The following is a 24,273-nucleotide window of genomic DNA, read 5'->3' as shown; positions in this document are numbered from 1 at the left end:
TCTCTGAGCTTCTTCAAAAGAGCTTGAACAGCGTGTATTGAAACCCCAGTCTCCTTTGAAATCTTTGCCTTGGGGAGACCTTGTTGATGCAGTATAAATACCTTGTTGCTGTGCTCAGTCTTGCCTTGGTGTATGACCTGTGGCACAAAGCTGTCTAATGCCTCTTTCCCACTGCAGCCTTAAAACGGTATATTGCAGATTTTTGAGGGCAAAATACCGTTTAAGGCTGCAGTGGGAAAGCGCCAGAGTTGAAATACCGTTTAAAGTTAAACGGTATTTCAACCCGTTTTCAAAGCAGTGTTTTAAACGGTAATCTACCGTTTAAGAGGCAATGGGAATGCATCTTAAACTGTATTCTTACACACTTGACGATTTTCAGCTGAAAATCGCCTAGTGTGTATGCCTCAGAGATTGCCGACTAGCGATGATGCGCGCTCCCGCATCATCGCTAGCAAAGTGGGCAGTCTGCAAGTTTTACCAGCACATCTAGCGATGATGGCTGGTTTTTCTGCCATCATCGCTAGGTGTGTACTGCCGCCGGGCTGAAAGATAAGAGACTTTCAGCCCAGCTGACCGCCCTGCACACTCCCTCCCTCCCCCTGCTCCATACTCAACGCCGCTCACCAGCGCCGCCCCGCTCGTCCGCACCGCCCCGCTCCCTCCCACTGCCAATACTCACCTGGCCCCGCTCCAACGCTGTCTGCTCTGGCTCACACTGATGCACGGAGAGCAGGCATCTGACAGGTCGCCCCGCCCCCCGGCTGACTGGCCGCTCCCTCCTCCTCCCTGCTGAGTATCGACACAGCCACTGCCCACCAATGTAATGTATATGCCAGTAATGTATACATTGCTGGCACATGCCAGCAATGTATATATAACTGGCACCACTGCCCACCAACGTTATGTATTAGCCAGTAATGTATACATTGCTGGCACATGCCAGCAATGTATATATAACTGGCACCACTGCCCACCAACGTTATGTATATGCCAGTAATGTATACATTGCTGGCACATGCCAGCAATGTATATATAACTGGCACCACTGCCCACCAACGTTATGTATTAGCCAGTAATGTATACATTGCTGGCACATGCCAGCAATGTATATATAACTGGCACCCCTGCCCACCAATGTATATTTTGTTTCTACCTATGTGCACGGCAGCAAATGAAATCGCAGCCGTGCAGGTGGGTGGGATTTCACTCTGGCGGTGCGGCATGGGGTGGTGTTTACCCAGGGCTGTGCCATACACCGCAGCGCCCCAGGCAGGGGAGAGGTGGCCTCGCTTCTCACCGGGGGAGGGGGGAGAGGTGATGCGGTGGCCACCGCCAAGTCCGGGGGTGGGGGGTGTGAAGAGGCCCCTGCGGGGGCCGAGTCCGGGGGAGGGGGGGGGGGGGGGGAACAGAAATGCACTGAATAAAAAGGTGGGTGTGCACCTTTTTAACCCTGAAAAGCCCATTAAAGTCACAGGCACTCATTTGTGCTGTAAAAACGTTTTGAAGAGCTAAAACATTTTACCTGCAATGGGAATGGTACTTAAATGGCATTTAAAACTGTAATCTGCTGCAGTGGGAATGCTAAATACCGTTTAAGATTACCTGTAACTTAAAACGGGTCTGCAGTGGGAAAGCAGCATTAGACAGCCTCACCTGTGTAGCAGAGGTTGGCTTTTCCTCACCCAGTTTTAAGCCTCTTACACAGCTGTTTCTGTTTCAGTTAATGACTGTGTTTAAACCAACATACTGTATGAAAATAGTTATCATTCTTATAGTACCTGTTTGGTAAGATTGATCATACACCTGCCTATAATCTTACAAAATCACAGAATGTGTACAAGCGTACCTAGACATATTGATGCTGTTTTGAAGGCAAAAGGGTGGTAACACCAAATATTGATTTGATTTACATTTTTTCTTCTGTTCATTGACTTTCATTTTGATAATTGATAAAAATATTAATATAAATAATTTTTAAAGAATTCTTGCTTTGCAGCATTTTGGTCACACCTGTCTAAAACTTTTGCAGGTACTCTTTACCTAGCACGGCGGGCATCGCGGCCATCGCATGCACTAAAAAACGGGTGCGACGAGATGGCCGCGATGCCCGCGATTTCCCATAGGGAACAATGTTAAAAGTGTCAATGGACGCGATTTTAGTGTTCAATGCCTCAATGCCCGCTATTTTTCCATAGGAAACAATGTTAAATGGGCCACAGAGCCCAAATAGTCCCCCTGAAGTCTGAAATGGCCCCCACAATTGTTAACGCCACCCCACGATCAACGTGAACCCGAAGCGTGGCGAGCGGCGGCGGTACGCGTCCTCCGACCTTTTCATACCCCCACTATCCACGTCGGCGTGGAGTTGAGAATAGAATAGTGTGGCGAGCGCAGCGAGCCACCGAGCCCGAAGCGTGGCGAGCGCAGCAGATACCTTCACAGGTAAACGCGTCCCTTCGCGGGCTTCACAGGTGTCCGCGTCCCCTCGCGGGGCTCGCCACGCTTCGGGCTCGGTGGCTCGCTGCACTCGCCACACTATTCTATTCTCAACTCCACGCCGACGTGGATAGTGGGGGTATGAAAAGGTCGGAGGAGGCGTACCGCCGCCCCTCGCGGGCTCGCTGCGCTCGCCACGCTTCGGGTTCACGTTGATCGTGGGGTGGCGTTAACAATTGTGGGGGCCATTTCAGACTTCAGGGGAACTATTAGGGCTCTGTGGCCCATTTAACATTGTTTCCTATGGAAAAATCGCGGGCATTGAGGCATTGAACACAAAAATCGCGTCCATTGACACTTTTAACATTGATCCCTATGGGAAATCGCGGGCATCGCATCGCACCCGTTTTTTTTAGTGCATGCGATGGCCGCGATTTTTTACCCCCGATGACCGCGATGCCAATCGCGGGCGCCGTGCTAGGTAAATAGTACCCTTTTGCACATTATTGTATGTACTGTAGCATGATATAGATTGAATGTGGGGAAAAGGACAGAGCCAAGGATGACAGTGAGCTTTGGGGTTGGGGTGATTATGGAGTTATCCACAATGATAGAGATATCGAGTTGGTGGAAATATAGGGCAGTATTCAATGAGAATTTTGACGATGTGCAGCGAATCCTGTTTAGGATTCGCTGCACATTCGCCACTGCCCACCGCATTCCGGAGCCTCGCCGGCTCCAGTATTCAACGAGTCAGGGGCTCACTGCTGCGATGCCGCAGGGAGCCTGAGGACGGCGGCAGGCAGGGAGATGGAAGTTCACATGGCGATAAAAACCTTAAAATGTATTCGCCATCTGGTCATTGAATAGGGTGATTCACCGTTTTAGTCAAAAAAATCGCCTTACAGCACGAAAATAGCACAAAATCGCCATAAAACATGGCGAATCAGCCTCATTGAATACTGCCCATAATGTTTTGGATATATTCCGTTTTAGGTGGTGAGATGACATCGAAGATGAAACAGAAAAAAAAACTCAGTCCGTTATGCTACTACATTTGGTGACCAATCTGGGTAGTATAGGAAGAGTACTCATGTATGATAAATCCGAAAAATCTGATTTAGTTTGCCAAGAGATGTGGTGTAGAGAAGGTGGATGCCGAAAAGCGAACACTGAAAAAGCATTTCAATATGTAAGATGGGAACCAAGAAAGGACTGTGTCCTGAAGACCTAGGGTTTGTAGTGTTCACAGGCCAGATGTTCTTCGCTTCAAAAAGTGTTAAAAGTGGAGAGTGAAAAACCACCAGCCAATCAGCTCCATGCTGCCATGGTGTTTGAAAAATGACAGGAGCTTGTTGGATGGTTGTATATCGCTTTCCACTTTATCACTTTTTGTAGCCTAGTACATCTTGTCCTGGATGAGAAAAGAGTGATCAACTGTGTATTAAGCAGGTCTCTTTTAGTAGATATTCTGGAGACTTCTAACTTCCACCATGTCATTCTCACACAGTCTCAAGATTTCTTCTGCTAAGTAGAGATGAGTGGCCATCTTGGGATAGGACATGAAGCCTCCCTGGTGGAGAACCAGAGCACTCTTCACTTTCAAAAATATTTGGCGTATCTTGATAGGGGGATTCTTTTTTTGCAGCATCTCTATACCATGTGCTAGCAGAGTGTGATCCTGGTTACTCAAAGTATCTATCTCTATCCCTGACTCGTTGAATACTAGAGGCTCCGGATCGCGGCGGGCAGTGGCGAATGTGCAGCGAATCCTAAACAGGATTCGCTGCACATCTGCAAAATTCTCATTGAATACTGCTCTATGTATTATGCCAAACACCATAATGCCTATTAAAAATTATGCTACATAAGTGCTGCCTATCTACATGCTCATAGCCAAGGGTTCCATGCTCATTGCCAGAGGTTCCATGCTCCATGTGGGATTACATGCTTATTGCCCACGGGGAATACATGCTCGTGGTAAATGGGGGACAGCCGCCGCCAGGCAGAAGTGATAGCCCTGACAGTGGCAGAGTCTGGCTGTATTCAGAGCACTGCAGGTTCGAGCTATTTGAAATAATACCCCTTTCACACCAGAAAATGCATTCCCAGGTTGGCCCCTTTTACACCAGCCTAGTCCCTGCATTTTCTGGTGTGAGGGGGAGACAAAATCACACCTCCCCCCATTAAGCAATTATCTCATTTAACCGGCTTTATCTTCGGAATTAACTGACCCATTTACATGAGACAAGTATCATATTGAGTGGGCGTTGAATGATTTTGGTCCAGTGAAACTGGAATGTTTGGTTCCAGAGTAATCTGCCCTCAAAGAACATGAACAGCCATGAAATTACATTTCAAAAATAAAAAAATCGGTTTACACACAATATCTCTGGAACCGATTGACCGATATGGACCCTGGTATCATATTGAAGGCCAAGCGATTTGGAATTGAATGAGATCAACCACAAGCTTCTGTGATGCTAGGGGGGGAACTGGCAGCCATCGGAACCGGGTGGGGGTCGGAATTGACGGGTCCCATATTATCCTATGGGGAAAAAACTTTACAGATTTGCCAGGTGATATCTCCGGTTCCCGGGGGGCTAGAGACACGGGGCTGGGCTCGTTGGAAAGCTCTGGTCCTCAGCTACAGGAAATGACAGGTGGGCACGTACCCAGGTGCTCCCCCCTGAATCCGCCACTGCTGCTAGGTGGACCCTTACTGCACATTTCAAAATGATATTGATTAAAAAGATAAAACTTCCAGCAAATTGGATGGAATCTACAGTACTTTTTATGGAATAAATAATAAATAAATGTGAAATTTGACATCTATCCCTTTAAAGTCCTTAATTACAGACTGTGATCCTTTCCATTGCAACAATGGGACAAGCATGGGGTTCCAATTACAGATGGTTGTGCAAGTTTCGATGATGCGATCGAGGGTAGAGTATTATGACACACCAATATATATTATAGTGTGTATGTATGGGCACTAACAGTTTGCATCTCCATCCTTGCACAGGGGAAGGCATTTGGGGCCATTTGCATAACTCGGGCAACCACCTCTGGATACTGCCACATTGTATTTTTTATCATATTTTTTTTCTCTTAAATCCGTTTCCATAAACAGTCTTGAAAGCTGAGAAGTTATTCATAAACATTTTGGGAAATATTCATTATGGTATATTTTCCATGCCACTGTATTAAGTATTTCCAGTATGTAATGAGGAGAAATCACAATAGCGTTCTCCAATATCTCTAGCATCCTTCCATTATTTAAAATGGCTGCAGATTCACCTACTGGACATAATTGTCCGAGGTCAGCGGCCTCTGTGGTGGGATCCATCGGCGTGCTGTCGGCTGTGCGGCGCTGGGTGCGGACACGGGATACCGCCTTCGGGTACCCGTTGCTCCACTGCTGTCTCCTCGGTTTGGCTGACGCGCTTGCAGGGTGCTGGTCTCCGGAGTGATCCTGCGGCATCTGAGGGAGGAAGAAGCTCCGGGGGTTTGGTGTGCCGACGGCCATCTTGGACGGTGACTGCTTCAGTGCTCCTAATAATTGAGTCTTTCCTGCTATACGCGGCCATCACTGATCCCTCTGGTGGTCCCAGCTAAATCTCACTACAGTCTGCCATATATCTGATACTAGCTGACCCCTTTAGTTTGGCAGTGTGCTAGCCACTGTCAATCTTCTGCTGGCTGCTCTCCTAACAGGGGGATTGGAATCTACGTTGTACTGATCCTTCATCCTGTGCTGGGCAACGTAGTCATGGCTGACTCACTGCAGATCCTGCTGGCTATTTCTGACTCTACTGAAAGGCTCCTAGAAAGGTTTGACCTATCTTCTTATGTTTCTCCTAAGGCTCCTTAAATTGCATACAATGTCGACAAGGCCATTTTGGCAGTTCCATACAACCAAGTAGCTATGTGCTCCACAAAGCAATTTTCTCCTGATGCTGCCATTTTTCCCATATTCTATCCTGGGTATCCCTGTCATTTGGATCTGGGCAAATCCATGCCTCTCCACAATAGCGAGACTGTGTGTCATCCTATACAGGGACTTTCACCTGATGACACAGTTTCTCCCATGCCTACCCCTATGATTGCCTGTATGGGGGACTTCGTACAAAGATCCAGCGCTGTTGATGTGGCCTTCCTCATGTCCCATCTTTTGGAAACAGGCACTACGGACATGGATATATCACCAGACCGGGTGACTCTCTGTTACTTTATACCAAGATTATATCCTGGCATTGTGGACCCATTCGTTCTACACTCATTTTCAAATGAGGTCACTATACCTCATCAACTATCCGTGGGGGGGAAGGAGTGATAAACCCTTTGATGAACTTTGGCCAGACTGACGTTCTCCCTTGATTCCCCTTAGACAATGTCTAGGATGTTACTGTTGTTGACTGTCATTTACAAATTATATATCCTGTTATAAGCACAATCTGGTTGTTATTCTGTACTGTGGGATGTCTACTGCTTTTACAAAGATTTTCTAAATCTGGTACTTGTGGGAGGGCTGGATGCGGCCTAGCTTTAAGCCAAAAGTATTTTGCGTCATGTTTATTTGGTCAGGGAGGGAGGGATGGGTAAGACTTAGTATTTAGTTACTATAGTTAGGGGTATAGGGATAAGCTGGTTTCGGGATCCAAGTATGCCTAATTGGGGTTAGGTTATACAGGGTGGGGGGTTATGGGATTGGGTTTTTGGCTATATATATATATATATATATATATATATATATATATATATATATATATATATATATATATATATATATATATATATATATATATATATATTTGTAACACTGTAGGGGAAATTGGATGCCTTTTCCTGGGGTAGAAGGCAGCCAACAGCAGCTGAGTAATCGCACCAGTCCAGTCTTTGTGGTACAACTGGCCGCAACCAGTTTTATTTCAGCAGAAAACAAAATAAACATAAAAGAAAATACCTTGCCTGTCCGGCACTAACTATACACAGGGTGCTCCTAACTGTCACTAAAGAAAAATACAAAGTTTCCCAGTCAACACTGGGTGGCTCACTTGTAAAAGGCAGGTTTGCTTCTCACACAGAGACTCTGCAATCATTTAGCTAGGAACTTGCTTTCCACAGTGGGCACCAACACAAGAACTCTATCCCCCGGAGCAAATTCCCGTATCTTGGCACTCTGGTTATATACCCTCTGTTGAGCACTTTGGGCTTGTTCCATGTGCTCTCTGACAATAGGTACCACGGTTGCAATCCTATCCTGCATTTGTGATACATGTTCAACAACGCTTTTATAAGGGGTGGGTTGTCCTTCCCATGTCTCCTTAGCAATGTCCAACAGCCCTTTGGGGTTGTCTACCATACAACAAATCAAACGGAGAAAACCCATTGGAGGACTGCGGAACTTCTCTGATGGCCATCAATAAGTAGGGCAACAAACAATCCCAGTTTTTCCCATCTTTGTCAACAACTTTTTTTAAACATACTTTTTAACGTTTTATTAAATCTTTCCACCAGTTTGGGGATGGTAGATAGACGTCCTGAGGTGGGTGACCTTAAACAATTTGCACAATTCTTTCATGACCCTTGACATAAATGGAGTACCTTGGTCAGTCAACATTTCTTTTGGTATTCCCACTCTACTGAAAACCTGCACCAGTTCCCTAGCTATCACTTTGGTTGTGATCGTGCGTAAAGGGACAGCCTCAGGATATCGAGTGGCGTAGTCCATTATTACCAAAATATACTGATGGCCGCGAGCGGATTTTAACAAGGGCCCCACGAGATCCATGGCTATTCTGTCAAATGGGACCTCTATAATAGGCATGGCAACTAGTGGGCTCCTGAAATGAGGTCTAGGGTCATGATACTGGCATTCAGGACAGGAAGAACAATATTCAGACACTTCTTTATACACCCCTGGCCAAAAGAACCTTTGTAAAACTCTTTCAGTGGTCTTTTCCGCCCCTAAATGTCCTGCTGTAACATGACTATGGGCTAAATCTAGTACCGTTCTCCTATAAGGTTAGGGAACTACCAGCTGATTCACCACTTCCTCACCCTTTTTGACAACGTGGTTCAAAAGCTCATTACAAATAGCCATGTGGGGATAAGAAATCTTGGCACCTGGTACCATGGGTTCCCCATTAACAACCTTAACATTTTCTCTAGCCTTCAATAAAGTAGGGTCCTTTAACTGTTCAGACATAAACAAATCCTTCTTTACCTCCAGATTGGGCACTACTACCTCTCCGTTTCCAGCAAGAGGGTCCTCACTGGACTCTCCATCTGTTCACTCCCCAGCCAAACTAGCAAAAGGTAAAGGGTCAGAAGGTTCAAAGGACCCACATACATCCACAAAATCATTGGCATTAACTACTGGCTCTTCACTTCTCCCATCTGTGGATAAACGTGATTCCCACAGCTTGTTATAAGTGGTGGCACATATCCTGGTCACTGTATCATGTTCTCCTCCCAGCTACAATGCCATGGCAATAATGGTGTCTTAGGGTAGCTGGATGGGGTTTAAGTGTGTCAAACAAGATGGCTGCCTGCTGTGGGATGTGCAGAGCACTGCATGTTGGACTGCTGGCATGGAGAGGTGTGAGACAACAGCCTGCAGAGTAATAGAGTGGTTTACCTGGGAACCTGAGCTTGGTAAGCTGCTATACTACCTGACAGCCAAAATAAATCCATTCCCACATAGAACATTTTGCCCACTGTTGTTTGTCTCCTCCAGTGTATGATGTAGGTCTGCTGCACTTGTTACCTGTCAAACATAGCACTGTCAGTGTTCAGGAGAAGTAGCAATGTCTCTGAAATGTGTAACAATGGAATCCCTATGACTATTAAGAGATAGCTAGCTCAAAGCTCAATTAAAATGTCAGTGTTCTGAGTACAGTCAGATTCTTGACATAGCTTTAAAGGTCATATTTAGCCTGGAGATATTTTTTTTTAATTTGAATCTGGAACTACTGTACTGTATGCTGAGGCAAAGAGGGGTAAGCTGTGGAATGTACAGAAAATGTGCAATTCCAGTAATAGCAACCTTTTGTCCTGCTGGACTACAACTTCCATTGTGCTTTGCCAGCCGCTGGCTGGTATTCACACTTCCATAAATCACAGAATTACAGTGTGCCGAGATAAATATTCCGCTTACACTATAACTATGTTAATACATGAGACATTTAGTTGAATGTTTTTTTTTTTTGTTTTTTTTTGCTGTTAGGCCCTTGTTCTCTGTAAAACACAAATGTCATATTTAATATGGTCTGCGGCCATATTTATAATTTCTCAAATTTGACCTAAGAATTTGCTGTGACGAGGTCGAGCTAGGGGAGCGGGACATGTGGCTGTAGGGTGACCCGTAGGTAGACAGGCATGTGGATGTAGGGAGTGCCAGGAGATGCATGTGGGAGAAGGCATGAGGCTGGAGAGAGACAAGGGGCATGGAGCTGGAAAGAGATGAAGAGTATAGAGAAATATGATAACTCCCAGTTTACAGATTTTGTATTTGAATAAGATCAAAGGAGACCTGATTTGAACTCTTAGGGCAGTATTTAATTAGGCTGATTCGCCATGTTCTACAGCGAATGTGTGCTATTTTCGTGCTCTAAGGTGAATCTTTTTACTGAAAAAACTGATTTGCCCTATTCAACGTGCACTATTCACCGACGGCGAACAGTGAATGACGGACAATTCGTCGTCTGATAGTCGCCGTGATTCATTGTGGTTTTTCAATGTGTTTTTCAATGTGATTCGCCGTGAGTGTATTCAATGATCAGATGGCGAATTGCTTTATAAGTGATTTTCGCCATGTGTCACCGTGTAGCAATCGCCATCTTTTTATGGTGAACTGAACTAAAATACATTTTTATTATTTGTTGTAAAAAAAATCTGTGTTTTTATTTTTCTGTGAAGGGGCATGCTATTTTTTTTTATGTACTTACTGCACATGAATATTTATATAATTTTTTTTTTTTTTTTACACATAACAGCCAGCAGGGGGCTGAGAGCCGCTCATTAGATATCATCTATTCACTGCTCCCACTCATTACATATGCCGAGCGGGAGCAGTGCAGCGGCTCCCTTCCCCAGTAACCTGCCAGCTCTCCCGGGGGCCAGCTTCTACTGCCTGTGTCCCCAGGAGCCCTGCTTCTGCCCCACATTGTCCGGCGCAGGCAGGGAGGCTTTCATCTCCCTGCCCGCCGCCGTCCCCCAGCTCTCTGCAGTATTCGCCGCAGGGGTTAAAACTTGCCATCAGGGGCAGCGAACCCCTGCAGCATTGAAAAACGGTCAGACGGAGGGCTGGCAGAAAATGCTCCTGCCCTCTGCAACATGGTTGACTGTGCAGCGAATCCTAAATAGGATTCGCTGCACATAGTGATAATTCACAATGAATACTGCCCTTAATGTGCTTTGGCTAAGCATGTCTTTGCACCTGGGCCCACCACTAACTAGTTCCACCATCACTCCCGTAACTTTTTAAACGGCACGCCAGGGTAAATGTTATAGGCAATGGACATCAGAAAGAGGATGGGGTAAAGAGAAAATGGAGTAAATAAAGTTTTAGCAACTCCGTCATATAAATATATCAATCCCTGTACACATGCTTTTTGGTTTAAATTTTGAATGGGATGTGAAGAATCATTCCGTTTCTGTGCAGAACAGAAAATCAGCTCTCACAGTGCTAATGGCTCTCTATACCTTAGGTAGGACATAAGCTGCCTACAACAGAGACCTGACCATTCATTCTTTCTGGTAATAATTGGCATAGAGTGTTTCATTTAAAATGAAAGGACAGGTTTTCTGACATTAATCCTGTCTTTCTCTAGTCAATCTCATATTAAAAGCCTCATTAGTTATCCATTAAGGTTATCCCTGAAAGAGAAGTACGATTAAAAAAAAAAAGCTAATGCTCTCAACCATACATTACTAACACTGTATTTGTTTCCGCTTTTGTGCAACAGAAATTATCGACAATGTTCAATTGATTTCATCCACCAAATCCTGTTCCCAGCTGCCTGAGTCAGGCATCCCTGTCTGAACTTTCATTTCAAGTTACTAAATGGCTATGACTGGGATACGGTATTCTATCATACCCCCAAGAGCAAGGCAACTTTTGGTTTAATGTTTCCCAGGTCTTGTTCTAACTTAGGTGACCATCGATCAATATTACATTTTGCTCCAGTAATTCTCAATTATTGCCACAGAGAGCTCACTTTGGGGTCTATTTACAAAGCCTTATGGTGTGTACACCCAACACGATTTGGGGGCTGCAGGGCTGCACATCAGGATAGGATCAGGTTCGGCAAAACACGGTGTGATTTACACTAACTTGCTATCGATTTTGACTATATAGTCCAACTCGTTAGCTCAAATTGAACAGTGTGTACACAGCTGAAGAGAGAAAACATGGACAGAGATAAAGGAGCCTTTGATGGAAATAAAGTACCAACCAACCAGCTCCTAATGTTCATTTTTCAAACATTAAGGCAGATTTAGTAAGCCTGATAAAGTGCAAGGTGATAACTCACCAGCCAATCAGCTGAGCTTGAAAAGATCACAGCAGTTGATTGGCTGGTGGTTTATCACCACTTTTATCATGCTTAATATATATCTGCCCCAGTGGGCCTAATTCAGCATGGATCGCTAATCAGAGAGTGCACCGAGGACTGCGAACAGAAAGCATCTGCCCCGTCTGTATAGGAAAAAAACCATGTGCAAAATTGAGAATGTATTTGCAAATACATTCACAGTTATTGGTACATCAAAGAAACTTTGCCGTCTGTGCAAATGTAAATCCGCTTTCTGCGACTGAGACCGCCTGGAAGTGGTCATCACTGAGGTGAGTGTGAATGCTGCACGTGTGCAGTCGCTTGATGGGTAAAGTCTCTAGTTCTAGATCCATGCCCACAGCCTGTAACATTGCAGTTAGGAGCTGATTGGCTGGTACTTTTTATGTTCGTGTACTTCAACACTCTCCAAGACTTAGTGTATAGATACCCAGCTTGACTAATGTGCATACAGATTTAATGATCTCAAGGATCGCTCTCTAAAAACAGGAACAAAATGGAACTATGGGCCAGATTCCGATCTGAACCCAAGGCCGCAAATTGGCAGCCCTGCCGATAATGAAATGACCACGCATGTGCCTGGTACGTTTGTGTGCATGTGCAAGGCTTCCGTGTGAAGACAGCCAGCAATGGATAGCCATCGCTGGCTGTTTGCTGTGTGATTGACACCCTGCGACTGTTAGGGATGGTAAGTTAGTGGGTGTGCCCCAAAAAACTTAGGCGTTCCCCGGCCGTTAGCAGGGAAGGTGCTGACATTGGCAGCGGCCTCTTTCTCCCCATGTCCATTGCAGCGCTGAGTAAGTCCTGGCTTACTCGTCGCTGCAAACAGAGGGGAGAACCATTTAATGGTGAGTGATTGCAAATGTCTGGGAATTAGCATGTGCTGGGCAGCATTTACCTGAATGCTGGGCTCCGAAGATTTGCATCCCAAAGATCAGGCCTGAATTGGCCCAATGTCCATAGCCTTCAGGGGAATAAGGTCAATTGACAAATATCGCAGAGCTTGCTAATTGCTTATGTTATTATCACAGTTCCCAGTAACTGCTAGGAGATCTACTTTTTTGACCTACAGTATAGCGGTTGCAGCACCCCATAAAAAATGGCCCAATACTTAAGTAATGTGGCAAGACTCGGTAGGCACTTTTTATTCCTGAGGTTTGACTACGGCATGTATATTTTGTACTATAGGTCAGTTTTGACTGATTATGTGTATTTCCAAAGACTTTGGTTGATGTTGCAAACTGGAGATATACTAATGGCAAAAATCAACCCACAAATTCACTCACGGTCTGAACCAAGATATTGGACTCAATGTAAATCAGAGATTTACTAATGGTCTGTTTGTAAATATGACTGGAAAACAAAAAAAACTAATCGACCCAAACTATAGACAAATAAGTGATAAGTGATTTTCACTTCTAAAACATATTCTATTGCCTAAATCCTTCCTTCTGATGTCTGCAAAAGTAGAGATGATTGACGCTATGCCAATGTTCTTGCAATTGAGTGGTTATAGGTTAACTGTGCATGCATATACTTTGCACTCTGCATGTGCCAAAATCTAATAGTGATGTCGCTCGAAGCAATGGTGCACAGGGTGGGTTTCTGAGTACCTGGAACATTAACTCCCCCCTCCCCCCCCCTCCAGAATTAGCAAATATTATTTTACAAAAGTGGACCATGATAGTGGCGACGCTCACCCCCTAATGAGCTACATACATATAAAAACTCCCAGTTCAATTTTGCAATTTCACTTCATTGGCTTAATCCTCATGTTGGACTGAATTTATATTTAGATAAAGCATCAATACCAGAGCAGCCACTAGGTTACCTATCCATCAAAGGAACCTTTTTACCTTTAGTTGCTTCAAAATAATTTTAAACACATATGTCTGCAGTTAGAGGATGTTTACCCTGGCGCCTGATGATGATTTAAAATATATTGACATACTAAAGACTATATTGTGGGGCTGTTAAATTGTTGAAGTTTCCTGTTGACCTCCGGAAACCCACAACTCTGAAGGTGCCCATACACATTACAATTATTGTATACAATATCGCATCTCATCTCATCTCCCTTGGTGGTGGTGGGGTGTGCCTGCTTGTTGGGGGTCCCTGCTCATGAGGGGGTTCCCCCCCCCCCCCATGAGCAGGGACCCCCAACAATGGGGGTTTAAAAAGTTCTGCCTCTGAGTGGGTGTCTCTGTACTTTTTCTGGGGGGGGGGGGGGGGGGGGGTGTTGTTTATAATTTTCCAAATCCTCAGCATGCACAATCATAGCAATCCGCATAGCATTCATCAAGGACTCAAACCAGATGTTAATAATAGAATAATGTAGGGGGCAAAAAAAAAGTCCCCAAAAAATATTTTACTTATTTTTTTATACATTTCTAAAGAAATGAAAAAACACTGAGGATCGGTACACATCTCTAATAAAAAGGCATACAATCATGTGGTTCACTGTGGCTGTAGGACTTATGGGCCTTGTTAAGATATGGACGCATTGCACATCGCTGTGTGTGTGATGATGCAGGCTTTGTTTGCACATGCCCAGAAGGGGTTTAGATCCCCCATGCACAGTGCACCTGCCTCGTGACCTGGAAAATATATGTCCTGATTAATGTCTAATACCTTAGAACCGCCTGCTGCTGTAAGCCAGCTAAATTTCTCATGTAATGGTTATTTAAGTGTCATCTGGATTTGTAGTGTGACATTAGCTGGATTTGCAGGCTGCATTTTTCTGCTTTAATTACCCATGACCTATTTTACCTTTCATGTGATTAAATAAATTAACAGATGTTTTCCATCATTTCACTATTACAAAAACAAAAATGGAAAAAAATTGCCTTGTGATATTTCTGAAGCTATTTTCTGCTCTCCTAGAAATGATGTGCGAAGTAATGCCGACGATAAACGAGGACACCCCCATGAGCCAGAGGGGGTCCCAAAGTAGTGGCTCTGACTCGGACTCCCACTTTGAACAACTGATGGTGAACATGCTGGATGAGCGCGACCGTCTGCTGGATACGTTGCGGGAGACCCAGGAGAGCCTAGGATTGTCCCAGCAGCGACTGCAAGATGTTATATACGATAGAGACGCCCTCCAACGCCAGCTGAATTCTGCACTGCCCCAGGTATGCAAACACTTCCGCCATGATAAGCTGTAATGGTAACATTTTTGTTTTAGTAGTTGGGTCTCTCTACATCTGCTTTAACTGCAAGTCATTGCCTCTACAACAAATTATAGCTTTCATTTAAGCTTTCTAGTAAAAATGTTGCAGGTATTGGAGAAAAAACAAAAATTGGACTGTTGAACGTTCAGTTACCAGGCACTTGTATGCAATTACTCTGCCATGTCATAGGCTTTTTTAAATTTTTTATTGGAGTTGCAACTTTTGCTGGAAGAGTCATACTTTGCGTTACCATTCAAATAGCAGGTTGAATTTGCAACCTGTTACTATACCTGTATTTCTCTCCACTGACCTATCAGGAAATGTTCATAAAAATTTGTATTCCTGATCTCAAGTGAAGCTGCCCATACATTGGGGCAATTTCACGATTTTGTAATAATTGCTCTAAGCCATAGCTGATGTATGGGCTTCCCCCATTGACTATTGTGATCAAAAAGTGACTTCCATTGCAGATTTTCAAACACATTGGACAATCTGCGATGGACCTGACTTGCGATTGCTTATGTATGGTGGCAGCCAGTCTTTTGAGCGACTGTTTTGACAATCTTACAGTTCTTCCACTGGTGACAATCAGTGCTATGTGAAGATTACAAAAAAAATTGGAATGTCACTGGTAAATATCTGTAGAGTTTGGGAGCAGATTGCAAAATAGGGAATTTGTTGGAACAAATTGTAAATTCATCAAATAGTGGATTTCAGGTCATTGATGTATATAGCATTGGCCTAGAGGGGCTGAAGTCAAATTAAATAGTGCTGATGTTTCTACAGCCAGGCAATTAACCATACAGAAGAACCAATTTATTCATTAAATGAAGAAGGGCTTAAAGTCTTAAACGCAATTTTTTTTTGTGTAAAGACACTGCTTGTCTTATTTATGAAAATAAGAATGTGAATAAATCTGGAATTTTAAGTCTAGTTACGAGTGTTTACCTCCAACCCCATATAAATACATATATCTCATATCAAATTACTCAAGTGATCTCTCAGAATGGCAGCACCAACCTTTTAAATGGGGTTCAGTGCCACGTAAATGGCTACCCTGGAACACTCCTCCTCTGTCCTTTCCAGGTCAGAGGAGAAGTGTTCCCTCAAATAATATAGTAGTTGAGGTTGAAAAAAGACATAAGTCCAACAAGTTCAAACTTTACATAACTAAGGTGTATGGCCTAGCTGTGAAACCCCCTTTTAATATAATCTACATAGCTTTTGTCAAAATGCCGATTATGGGTTGTACCCCTGGATGTTTTTTTGTTTTTTTTCAGTAAACGTTTTTCCAACCTTTACTGGAAAAAATTTATTTAAAGTGTCTACCCATACTATCTCCTCCGAAAGGGAGTTCTATACCCTTACTGCTGTAACTGTAAAGAAACCGAATGGTCTGGAATCTATTTTCCTCCAATCTAAGCACATGCCCGCGTGTACTAGTCTCTGCACTCAAAGCAAAGAGGGTACCAGAACAATTGTTATATTACCCCCTGATATATTTGTACGTGGTAATCTCCTCTTTTCTAGTATAAACATAGTTAATCTTTCATCATAGGTTAATGACCCCATCCCTTTTTATCAGTTTGGTTGCCATTCTCTGGACTTTTTCCAGCTCTATAATGTCCTTTCGGTAGTGTGCGGCCCAGAATGGCACACACAATTCTAGATGAGGTCTAACGGGCGATTTATCGCTGGTGCACACTCCAATCACTGGCAATATGGTCGCTCAGCGACCATATTCCCAGCGATTTCAGCCCCTATCGCCCCCGTGTGTACAGAGCATTAGAATTCCCTTAAATAATATACCCACAATCAACATTGATCTAATGTGTCTATAATTTGCAGGCTCCTCTCTTTTTCCTTTTTTAAATATCGGTACAACCTCAGTCTTTGGGAACTATACCAAATGAAAAGTATTTTTCAAAAATGTAATGCGAGGATTTACTAACTCCTCCCTTAGTACCAACAGAACCATTGGGTGAATCCTATCTAGACCTAATGATTGTTTTGAATTTGCAACGCCCCTTGTAGATCTCCTCTTTGTCGAATTCTATTTTTAATGCTATAGAGCTCCTCCCTTTTGTAGTGCCCCTGTAAATTTCCAATGACTACTTCTCCCTAGTAAACACCAATAAAAAAAATGTATTTAGTAATTCTGCTTTGTTTCCATTAATGCTATTTATTTTAGTGTTGGTTAATGGGGCCTATGTTTTCTTTTATTAACAGTTTACAATTAATGAATTTAAAAAACTTTTGGTGATTTATTTTGCTTTCCAACACTATTCGCTTTTCAGTTTCTCTTTTTGCTGCTTTGATTTTCCCCTTTACAATTTTATTTGCCGCTTTGTATTTTATGAATGCTTCCTCGTCCCCATTGGCCTTATATAATTTTTTATACATTTTTAGTCAGCCATGACTGTTTCTTACTGCTGATGTTATCCTTATTTCCTTTTGGGATACATTTATTTGTTACTTTATCTAACTGCGTTTTGAAAGTTTCCCTTATTTCCTCTATGTTTTTCCCCTCAAATAAACTATCCCACTCTATTTCATTTATACAATCCTTAAACAAATCAAAGTTAGCTTTCCTGAAGATAAGTATTCTTTATGGTCCCTTAAGTGATCCCTGTATGTTACATAGCGGCAGTAATACTATCCGTTATAGGGTCTATTTAACAAGCCAATTTTCACTTAAGTCATATAGGAAAAATGATGTCCGAATGATTTAAGTATTCAGTAAAGTAGGAAAGGGTTAAGGGAGAAGATAATGTAATTATGTACTGCTGAGATATTCCACAATAAAAAAAAAAGTATAATAACTGCTGCCCAACAGCCTCCAATAATAAATTGAACCCTAATTCAAAGGCATGTACTGTCTATACAGGTATGAGATCTATTTATTGCAACTTGATCTTTCATTAATAATAAGATTGTCTGTAATATTGGAGTGGCGTGCCTAACATTTCCTCAAGGATATATAAAAAAAATCAACAGTCTTCCCCGGCAGTGCTGTAGCATTGTGGTCTTTACAACATGGATTGGCAGTACTCCGATAGGAAAAAGCCGTTTCATATTCTCACAAAGAAGCAAAAATATTGTGCGTTTTACTTTTTTTTTTTTTCAATTTTTTTAGATTTCTCCATAGCGTCTTTCTGTATAAATAATCCCATCCCTATAGATGGATTACCATGTATATATCAGCTTGGTTTAATATTAATTAATGTTTATTGCTAATAATTTTACTATGTCAGCAACTGAAGAGGAATATGTCTAGCATTGTGTTGTGGTAAATGAGTCTAGAGTTAATATTTTAAACTAGCTATAAACTATATTTTATTTTTAAAGAGCCTTTTAGTGTTTGAAACGATACAAGATTGTAAATTGCAATGTTTTTTGTTATAACTCTACTGAAACCCTATCTGGTGGGCCTACCATTTGCTTGGTAATATAATTAGTTATTTGCTTTGTGTTGAGGATCTTGATTTGCATTTTATATCAAATTAGATAATTTGATTGCTAATTTATGAAACAACTCCACAATTCTGTTCATGCTATATGATCATATTGTTATTGTTGTACTCTGTTTGTATTGCACATAATAAATATAAAAAACTATAAACCACTTTAGGCAGTGCATGGATTATACACTGGTGTTTCATGTCACTGAAACCAGATGCATTCAGCATCCCAGCAAATAGCATTCCTGCAGTCACCGTGCCAACGCCGGGACCCCAACTTCTGCCAGGAGCCCGGCACCAGTATACAGTCATCGATGAGCATTTTCTTCTTAATAAGACACATTCCATGCACCTCTTTCTATGATAGTAGTGTTACTAGCTTCTTCTAAATTGTAAATGCAAAATTCAAAGATTACCATTCTGCGGTTAATCTATCAATATGCTTTAGTCCACATTTTGTTCTACATTTATTTATTATTTATTAACAGTTTCTTCTATAGCGCACACATATTCCGCAGCGCTTTACAGAGAATATTTGAAAATTTACATCAGTCCCCTCCCTGGACAGCAGGCGCTGCGTCACTTACACCAATGAATTATTTATGAAGGCTCCAGAAATCAATTGTTTTTGGGTGCATATAAGTAATGGCAGCCCAATGGGTATGAATTGTTCTATGGGCATGAGTGCCGTGTTCACCCATTACTTCTTACACTTAATGGTATCCATGCACCGCAAAATTTAAGGGTGCTGCTAAAACAGCAGTTTGGGCTCCCAATAGCCCGCCGTTGGGTGTTATCAGAAATAATGTGCAGCCGCAGAACCCGCAGCTAGTGGCAATCTCAACAAATTAATATCTCCCATCACTTTTCACGAGAGCTGCGGGAGCCAAAATTTTTTTATTCCCTCCTATCTTCCCTCCTACTTTTTTGGGCCACTACATTTTAAGATAAATTCAATTTATCGTCAATATTTTTGTACCCGTGAGCTAGTGCAAACGGCCGGGCAATGTTTTTGTACCTGTGAGTTACATCCCAGTATATTGGTGTGAATCTGCAAGACATGTGAGATGTGGTGCCATTGCCAGTGTTTCTATGCCATTGCAGTGGCAACACTCTCACCAGGCGCCCACAATTAAATTGACCCCCTGGTAAATAAGGAGTTTTGTAATGATACAAGGTAAAAAACCTTTCTTTAACGCATTTTTGGTACTGGGCTATGTTGTGCTTCATTACTGTACGTACATGCAACTTTCTGTTTAAAGCAGGCTCTCGTTGTTGATTAAAGATGCACTGAATAATGTCCTTGTACAGTTAAGTTGGTCAAAACTCTAATATTTTATAACAAACCCTCCATTGAGGATAATATAATTTTTCTAATTTGGTACAGGGACGATTAGCAGATGGTAAATTACAAACCTTGTACACAATGAAATGCTGACTCTTACTGCTTGGATGCCAACTAAACCAAATATTACTTTATTGGTAAACTTTTTATGCTGTTTAAGACCTATAACCAGCTGTTGGGGAATATAATACGTAATATATTTAAGAAATATAAGCAGCTGTTGGCTAATAGACAAATTGGGGAATATAATATGGTCCAAGTTTGTAAAAGTTGCACTTTATACGCTGCTATTTTAAATTGATCCCAGCTTTAGATTTCACATCTAAAAGCAAAATCACACAGAGATTAGCCCTTTTCTAAGCTTACACTCTATTGCAACTTCATAGGGGTATATTCTATGTGTGCAGATATTTCCGACAGTCGGAAATATTGTAATATACCTATTCAGTGCGGGCCATTTTCATCAGCATTTTCGCCCCATGCAGATTCAACTTTGTTAAAAGGGGGAAACTGCATTGTGGAAAAGAGGCACTGTATTGTCAAATACCCATTCATTTTGAATGAAAAACACATGGATGGGCAAGTTTTTCACCAATTCATATGTTTTACGACCGCTGTAAAAATTTTCCAACAGTCAAATAGATTAAGCAGGTCAAATATAAATTCAACCTAGTCTGATTGGAAAGTAACAATATTTCTAACTGTCTAAAATATTTGCACACATTGATTACCCATAATCCTAAAGGGCAAGAGAAGACAAAAGGGTACTTATGTAATATCTGGGCTCCCGTTATTCTTATGAGACCGCGTCCCCTCGCGGGGCTCGCCACGCTTCGGCCACGGTGGCTCGCTGCGCTCGCCACATTATATAAAATCAACTCTATGCATAGTTGGATAGTAAGGGTATGAAAAAATGGGGTGCATTTAACATGGGAGCCCAGATAATACATAAGTACCGTCAAAAGTTATCAAAGAATTTCTGCATCTTTGTACATCAGGTGGGGTAAATGTGAGATTTGAATAGACTAACTACAGTTTGCAGCTTTAGTTATATTGGGACAGTAACTTTGGTGTTTAGGAAGAAATATTTAGAATGTGAATATGGGCGCTAGAAGAGTGGTGGGTGTGATTAGAATACAATGTAGAAGCTGGTACTTCCCTGTATTGTTTCAAATTCTCCTGGTAGGGATTTTTCCACAACGTAAATTCTTGTTTGAAAATATGAAAAGACTAGAAAAAACAACAAGGCAGTGCCCCTCGTGTAATCCTGTTTGACTAATTTAGATGTAAATTCTAAACAAATGGATCAAAGTGGTATTTTATGATCCAATATTAATCGGTCGGGGGGTCACCCCTTCGCAACACACTTACACCAATCAGCAAGTGTGTTTGCCAAAAACAAGATCTTTCAAATCCAAATTCAAATCACACTGTACAGTAGAATGATGTATGACGGGGGTTTCAACCCCTAAACCATATACTCACGTATAGATGGTTTTATCTGCACATCAAACGGTATCTTTCAATGGCACAGAACAAGGATGGAATGATGAAAAAATATTTCCTGGGTCCTTATATATAAAAGTAGGTATCCTTTATTGGTACAATACAACAATAAAAACTTAAGGTGGGGTCACTGTACTGTGAGTAGCCGGTCAGGACTGGACAGATATAGATGATGGTAATATGGTGAACAAGGTTACCGGGGCCCCTTCTCCTAGTCCACTCTGTCCAGGATCCTTTCCGCTCCTCCAGCAGTATTATCCACCACAAGGTAAAAAATGCAAGGGAAATCCACCGACGCGTTTCGAACCATAGGTGGTTCTTTTTCAAGGTGTAGTCCTTCCCCTTGCTGATCCAGAATATATAGGTGTCCTATTGATTACCACAGGTGTAGCTCAATTTATTTAATTGGCCCACTGTGTAGCGTAAATTTCTCAATGTTACTCTATCTAATGTTATGTAGTACACAGGTTTCGTTGTGGTTTCCCACATAGTCACCTCTAGTAAGTGATCTCCATCTGTATGGTATATAACCCGGAATCCATATAGCGTTATTCCGGGTTATATACCATACAGATGGAGATCACTTACTAGAGGTGACTATGTGGGAAACCACAACGAAACCTGTGTACTACATAACATTAGATAGAGTAACATTGAGAAATTTACGCTACACAGTGGGCCAATTAAATAAATTGAGCTACACCTGTGGTAATCAATAGGACACCTATATATTCTGGATCAGCAAGGGGAAGGACTACACCTTGAAAAAGAACCACCTATGGTTCGAAACGCGTCGGTGGATTTCCCTTGCATTTTTTACCTTGTGGTGGATAATACTGCTGGAGGAGCGGAAAGGATCCTGGACAGAGTGGACTAGGAGAAGGGGCCCCGGTAACCTTGTTCACCATATTACCATCATCTATATCTGTCCAGTCCTGACCGGCTACTCACAGTACAGTGACCCCACCTTAAGTTTTTATTGTTGTATTGTACCAATAAAGGATACCTACTTTTATATATAAGGACCCAGGAAATATTTTTTCATCATTCCATCCTTGTTCTGTGCCATTGAAAGATACCGTTTGATGTGCAGATAAAACCATCTATACGTGAGTATATGGTTTAGGGGTTGAAACCCCCGTCATACATCATTCTACTGTACAGTGTGATTTGAATTTGGATTTGAAAGATCTTGTTTTTGGCAAACACACTTGCTGATTGGTGTAAGTGTGTTGCGAAGGGGTGACCCCCCGACCGATTAATATTGGATCATAAAATACCACTTTGATCCATTTGTTTAGAATTTACATCTAAATTAGTCAAACAGGATTACACGAGGGGCACTGCCTTGTTGTTTTTTCTTGTCTTTTCATATTTTCAAACAAGAATTTACGTTGTGGAAAAATCCCTACCAGGAGAATTTGAAACAATACAGGGAAGTACCAGCTTCTACATTGTATTCTAATCACACCCACCACTCTTCTAGCGCCCATATTCACATTCTAAATATTTCTTCCTACATTTCTGCAATTCTTGGGGAAACTAGGTGATCCCCTATTTTAGAACAGAATACAGGCAGCTGGGAGCGCAGTACCAATTTTCCCACAAAACCCCTACTATAGTAACTTTGGTGTTTAGTTTCTGTGATTTGTAAATTGGGTTCAGGTTTAGATCATCATACTTGCCGACTATATAGCTGATCCCTCCTGGCCGGCACAACGTAGGTCCGGGGATGTAGAGACTTGATTGTGTCTTTGCGGCCCATCCCTGTTACACGATGTACACACTACCGGCTACGTGAAGGGAAGCTATGATGGGTACAAGTTTGCATGGTGCGACTGATTTGTTGTGTCTTGAAGTGCCAACTTAGGATCAGGCTCCGATTCATGTTTGTAAGCAAGCAAAAAAAAGGAAGGCAGCTGGGCAAAACTATGCTACACTGCAGATGGGACAGATATAACATCTACAGAGAGACCTTAGCCCTGTACAAATTGGGCGACTTCAGCCTCGTGCTGAGCGATGTAGTTTAGAACAGATTGCTCAGCACAAATCACTGACGTACAGTACATGCTATGCACCAGCGATGCGTGCTGACCAGTGTTCTCTGATCAGACTAGATCTTGATTTCATATAGTTAAGATCTAGTCAGGCGATGGTGACGTGTGTGACCGTGCATGCCTGGCACTCAGGGGGAACACATACTGAGCGATCTGTGCTTCATTTCTAAGCGGTCTACAGAGATCGCTTAGAAATAGGGCTAAAATCGCCCTGTGCGAATGCCCCCTTAGATTTGGATGGGTGTATTGAAACTGAAATCAAAATTGCAATGTAAAAATTAAAGCAAACATTTGTGGGCTACTTGCAAAAGCAACCACTATTTACCCTGCACAGAAAACCTTTAAATGTATTTGCCCCCCTTGTACTGTATATCAGCATGGTTTATTCTAGATACAAAGTTAAGCAGGACACGTTTGTTTGGTCAACACAGCTAAGGTTGCCATACATTGGGTTGACCACTGAAGGCCGACATGCCTAAGGTCCAAAGGGTCATAAGGTCAACACATGAATTAGGTTGACAGTCAAAAGGTCATTTTTGAGCCGATATGCCAACAGGCGGTACTTCATGTCTTGCCATCCACTAGGGCGTGGAGGTAGAATAAAATAGTGTGCATAGCGAGGCACCATACCCGAAGCATGGCAAGCGCAGTGGTGCACCTATACGGTGTCCATGTCAACTTTTTGGACATTTGGGACAAAGACTAAAATTAAAAACC

The 24,273-nt window shown here is 42.5% G+C and overlaps 1 protein-coding gene across 9 annotated transcripts in view; it reads left to right on the top strand.

Moving 5' to 3' along the window:
• Positions 1–24,273, top strand: part of PPFIA2 (PPFI scaffold protein A2) — a 323,573-nt gene that overhangs the window by 13,650 nt on the left and 285,650 nt on the right. For all 9 annotated transcript variants that reach the window (XM_083182335.1, XM_083182325.1, XM_083182332.1 and 6 more), the window contains exon 2: positions 14,898–15,148. In XM_083182335.1, the coding sequence (XP_083038461.1) occupies positions 14,900–15,148 (249 nt within the window). In that variant the 5' untranslated portion in view covers positions 14,898–14,899. The remainder of the gene's footprint in view (positions 1–14,897; positions 15,149–24,273) is intronic.

Source organism: Crinia signifera, chromosome 4, assembly GCF_055691185.1.
Source record: "Crinia signifera chromosome 4, ASM5569118v1, whole genome shotgun sequence".
Taxonomy (NCBI): Eukaryota; Metazoa; Chordata; class Amphibia; order Anura; family Myobatrachidae; genus Crinia; species Crinia signifera.
Note: the sequence above shows the minus strand (reverse complement) of the source record. Positions and strands in the feature narration are given on the sequence as shown.